We start from the raw sequence: 5,685 nt of genomic DNA, 5'->3' as shown, positions 1-5,685 counted from the left end.
AATTATTTTACTGCTTTTGAACTTTATTCTGCTGTTTTTATAGCAATAGGATAAATGAGAAAATAGAGAGCTATAAATTCTTGAAAATCATACTAAAACTGATTTTTTAACATTTTTAATCAATTAATTCACTCAAAACTGTATACTTCATTCCATTATCTTTTTTTTTTTTTTTTTAAAGCGGAATGTAGATTCCTAACCTCTAAGATAAGTTTTGGAGTTCTGGTGCTGCACTGTGGAATAAAGCACTGAACCACAAGATCAATTTGAGCCACAAGATCATCGGTTCAAACTCACCAGACATTCCCTGGAATCCCTATACAAGGTTGCTATGAATAGGAACTGACTCGATGGCACTCAGCAACAAGATAAGGTTTAAGTGGGAACAGAAAAGTAACATACAAAAAAAAAAAAAAAACTCTTACAACTCAATAATAATAAGACAACCCGATTTTTAAAAACTAGTCAGCGGGTTTTTAAGAGAAACTACTCCAAAGAAGATATCAAATGGCCATTGTTACTGTAAGTGCCCTCGAATCGATTCCAACTCATAATGACCCTGTATAGGGTTACCAAGGAATGCCTGGTGAGCTTGAACTGCCGACTTTGTGGTTCAAACCAACTTTGCAGTCCAGCACATTAACCCACAGCGGTACACCAAGAGTCCCAAATGGTCATTAAGCACATGAAAAATTGTATGACATTAATAGCCATTGCTATTGTTAAGTGCCTGTGGAGTCAGTTCCAACTCACAATGACCCTGCACAGGGAGCAACAGGTGGGTTTGAACCGCCAACCTTGTGTTTAACACTCCAGTGCTTATCCTACAGCGCCACACTCATTGCTGTTAAACACCACTGAGTCCGGTTCCAACTCAAAACATCCCAGTATAAGATTTCTGAGGAGCTGCTGGTAGGTTTGAACTGCCAACCTTATGATTCACAATCCAGTGCTGATCCTACAGTGTCACACCAGGAGTTCTATTGTTGTTGATAAGTGCCGGTGAGTGGGTTCCAACTCATAGAGACCCTGTACAGGATTTCCAAGGAGCAGGTAGTAAGCCGACGTTGCAGTTCAAACCAACATTACTATCTAGTGTTTATGCTATAGCGCCACAGTAGAGATCCCTCGAGCAGTGCTCTGAATTATGATTTCTAGCCTCCTAAATTGTGAGAGTGGTCTTGGTGTGGCGCTCTGGGCTAATGCACTGGACTGCAAAGTCGTTTGAACCGCAAGGTCAGTGGTTCAAGCTCATCAGCCGTTCCTTGGAAACCCTATACAGGGTAGCTATGGGTCAGAACCAACTCCACAGCACTTAACAACAAGAACAACAAACTGTGAGAAATAAATTTCTGTTTGTTAAACTCATATACTTGTGGTATTTCTGTCATAGCAACACTAGATAACTAAGACATTTGTTAAAGTACAGGTTCAGCAAGAAGAAGAAGATAGGATGGACTAACACGTGGCTACAACAATGAGTTCAAACATAGAGAAGGAGCAAGCAGTGTTTGAATCTGCTGTACACAGAAGCAATATAAGTTGGGGCTAATTTATTGGCATCAAACAACAATAAATATGAAAAATACCAACATTTTCACACTGTAGTCTTTTACTGTACAGGCATGTTCTTTGATACCACAAGATTCTTATTTTATCCGACTTGTTTTCACAGAGTTGGCTTTTGAGAGAAAAAAAAGGCACATCACATATAGTTTCAATAGGTAAACAAATCCCTGGGCAAACTCACAAATACAAAAAATGAAAATATTAAAAGCTTATTCATAATCAGAGGTAAATTACCTTTACATATGGTTTCAAATTTAAACTGTATATTAGATCTCACTAGAAAAGACCACACCAAGAAGCAATCAAATCTTCTGCTCTTTAGAATGCTCACATCTTTAGATTACTTCGTTTAATTCCAAGATTTCTAGTCCTATAATTCAATTTCTTTTAGAGTTTTTCCATAGGTAGCAGATAACAATAGTGTGCAACTGTATAATAATTCTGAGGTGTATTCTAATTTGTAACTTGTAAAAACTGTCAATGGAAGAGAATTCAAGATAGAGGTATCTGAAACTGAGAGACAGCTATCAGATTCAAAAATTGTTATCCTGAAAGTGAACTAAAAAGGAAAGAGGTCAACATATTAATATATTTGTGCAAATATATTTAAAAGTCTTATAAAAATATAAAATGTTGTTGTTGTTAAGTACCGTGGAGTCGGTTCCAACTCATAGTGACCATGCACAGGGCTTCTGAGGCTGTAAATCTTTACGGGAGCAGAACGCCTCATCTTTCTCCCGCGGAACAGCTGGCAGTTTCGAACTGCTGCCTTTGCGGTTTGCAGCCCGATTCGTAACCACTACGCTACCAGAGCTCCATATGTGTAAGTGTTAGTGTTCCTTTGAATATTAAATAAACACTAACTAAGCCTTTGGTGTGGTGCTGTGGGCTAATGCGTTAGACTGCAAAGTCGTTTAAACTGCAAGATCAGTGGTTCAAGCTCACCAGCTGCTCCTTGGAAACCCTATATAGGGTCGCGATAGATCAAAATCGACTCGATGACACTTTAACAAAAACAACAACTGAGACTTTATCATGGTTTAGGAACTAGGTCAAACACTAAAGATACAATGGTAAATAATATATAGTCCTCATTCTCATGAAACGTGCAACCAGATAAAAATTTTATAGTTAATAAGAAGAGTAAGAAAAAAAAACAAAAAAAAAACCACTAAGGTTAATATTTAAATAAATGAAAATTATTTCATTATTATCAATTACAATTTTCATGTTAATATATGTGGCTTTCTGCTCCCGTGAAGATTGACAGCCTCGGAAACCCTGTTACAGGGTTGCTATGAGTCTGAACCGATTCCACAGCACATAACAACAATATGAGTATTAATCCATTTTACAATTTCAAAAAATATAATAATAATCTCAGACCATAGTAATCTCAACAGTAAGGGTCAAAATGCAATAATAGACATCATGTTGTTGTTGTTGTTATGTGATGTCCAGTCAGTTTGATCCACAGCGACCCTGTATAGAGTTTCTGAGGAGTGGCTGGTGAGCTTGAACCGCGGACCTTGTAGTTCAACCCGACTTTGCATTCCAGTGTATTAACCCATAGTGCCACACCAGGACTCCAAAAGACATCATAGTAATAATTTAAAACTCATCAAATATTAACTTCTTTATCCCTTCAAACAATGTAGAATACCACTAGGAAAGAAGGTTTTTAAAATGCGTATTAGTTAGATTTCTAAATATCTAAGAATGTTTACTATAAAAAGGCAAATTAAATGAAAACAATTTTCTTTCATTTTTGTATATGTCTAATGGCATTCAAAGTAAGAAAATACCTATATAATAAATTCCATTTATGAACAAATAAAACCTTAATAAGAAATCAAAGGTTTTCTCACCTTTATTTCATTATGTTGTTGTTAAGTGCCATCGATTCGGTTCTGACCCATAGCGACCCTGCACAGGGTTTCCGAGGGTGTAAATCTTTACGGGAGTAGAAAGTTTCATCTTTCTCCCGCGGAATGGCTGGTAGTTTCGAACCACTGACCTTAAGGTTTGCAGCCCGATTCATAACCACTACACTACCAGAGTTATACATGAAATAATTGAATCCATTAAGTTATACTGATCCTAACTTAATTAATACTTTATCTATGCTGAGACCTATAATAACTCTCCTATGAAAACAACTATTTCTTTTGTTATTATTTTTTCTAATAATTTGATAAATAATATTTTCACTGATAATTAATATTCTGCAGTCCTGGTGGCATGAAAGTTAAGTACTCAACTGTTAACCAAGAAGCTGGTGGTATAAACCCATTGAGCAGTTAGTCTGCAGAAAGGCCTGGTTGATCAGCTTCTGTAAAGATGATAATGTTGTTTTTATGAGTCATTGAGCTAGTTTCAGCTTTTGTATAGAACTTTTCAACTACACAGAAATTGCTATGGGCCAGTTCTACTCAGCCACATGGAGTCCTTATGTGTGTCATTTGACTTGTTGGCACCCAACAACAATTAATATTTAGCAAAAGATAAAATAAGTCAAATGCAAGAGAAAATTCTCACTGAAATACTTCAGTGATTTTTCAGCTGAGAATCATTCACCCTTATAATACTGGATCTATTTTCAGACAATCATTCTTGAATTTCTACCTTTTTAAGTTTAATAATAAACAAGTAAAAAATCCATGGATTTAAATTGTCTATAAGTTCCAAATTCATAAACTGAGATACAGCTAAAAAGGAAAAAAAAAATCATAGAATTTTGGGTTTTATATTAAAACTTTTAAATAAATCCACTGCCACTGAGTCGATTACAACTCACAGAACACCAACTGTTACGGAGTAGAACTACTGTATTGGGTTCTCTTGGCTGCTTTGTTTACAAAAGTAGATTGCCAGGCATTTTGGATTGATTCAAACTGTCAACGTTTACATTAGGAGTTGAATACAAACTGTTTGCACCACCCAGACAACTTGTTTACAGTCAGTCCCCAAATTACAAACAACTATCCTTCCTAAGTCTGTCTTTACTTCAATTTTCAAGGTAAGTCAGTTCATATCAAATATCAGTTAGTCAAATGTTGTCTTAGTATATACTCTACTTTTCTATGCAAGCAAAAATGTTAAAGAAACACTTCCAGATACACAAAAATAAACTTAATATAATTGCAGTAATAATAATGCTTTTATTTGTGTTACAAAGTAACACCAATTTGTTACTGTGAACCACTGTATGTACCTTGCATTTTTAATTTAATAGGTTTTACAGGGATTGGTTCCTAACTAAAGCTGTACATTTGTAACCTGGGAACTGCCTGTATATTATTTAACATATAGTATCTAGAATAAGGAAGATTAAAATCTTAAAATGTATTAATCAAATTACTCCTAAAGTATTATGCTTAGTTCTAGATATCATGCAGAATTTTTAAAAAAAGTATTCACAAACTAAAGAAGGTCCCTAAATGACTTCAAGGGAAAATATGTCCCTTTGGAGTCAAATAATGAGACCAGGCAAAGATACTTAAAACATTTTACCTAACTAGAAAAAATTTAACAGAAGATTGGGAAGAAGTCAAGGAAAATAATACGCAGGCTGGTAAATTTAGATCCGTTTAAGAAGGACATTTTAAGAAAGAATTGTCCACTATTGAAACAAGAAAGCTAAGGAGTCTTTTGTTATAAGACATGCTCAAGCAGAGAAAATAGACCACTTGACAGAGATACTAAGTTTGGTTCCTTCTACAAATACTCGCTGAGTGACAACAAGGTATCAGGCAAGAAAGCTTTAACCTTGAGATAATAGGATTCAGTGACCTTAAAAATTATAAAATAGATGAAATTGTTGCTTTTCAGTTTACCTTTTTTTCTTCCTGAAATACTATTGCATCATAAAGTCGTGGGAGACTTGGACAGTAATTTTGTTGTTGCTCTTTCTTGATGTTAATATTTTCATAGTGTAGTGTCTTTTCCCTTTAGAAAATTCAGAGAGAAATGTAGCAGTACTCAATTTCAAATATAAAAAATGTTTATATATAAACAAAGAGAATCTTTTATAACAACATTTCACAATTTTACAAAATAGTATGCAATAATATCATATAGGTGTGCTAGATCAGTGTCCTCTAATTAAATACATAT

General features: G+C 34.8%; 1 protein-coding gene across 1 annotated transcript in view; it reads right to left on the bottom strand.

Moving 5' to 3' along the window:
- The window catches only part of LOC102811447 (sperm-tail PG-rich repeat-containing protein 2-like), a 471,006-nt gene that overhangs the window by 371,678 nt on the left and 93,643 nt on the right, over nucleotides 1–5,685 (bottom strand). The window contains 1 exon segment of the mRNA XM_006872962.1: nucleotides 5,406–5,517. Within this exon segment, the coding sequence (XP_006873024.1) occupies nucleotides 5,406–5,517 (112 nt within the window).

Source organism: Chrysochloris asiatica, unplaced genomic scaffold, assembly GCF_000296735.1.
Source record: "Chrysochloris asiatica unplaced genomic scaffold, ChrAsi1.0 scaffold00216, whole genome shotgun sequence".
NCBI classification, from domain to species: domain Eukaryota; kingdom Metazoa; phylum Chordata; class Mammalia; order Afrosoricida; family Chrysochloridae; genus Chrysochloris; species Chrysochloris asiatica.
Note: the sequence above shows the minus strand (reverse complement) of the source record. Positions and strands in the feature narration are given on the sequence as shown.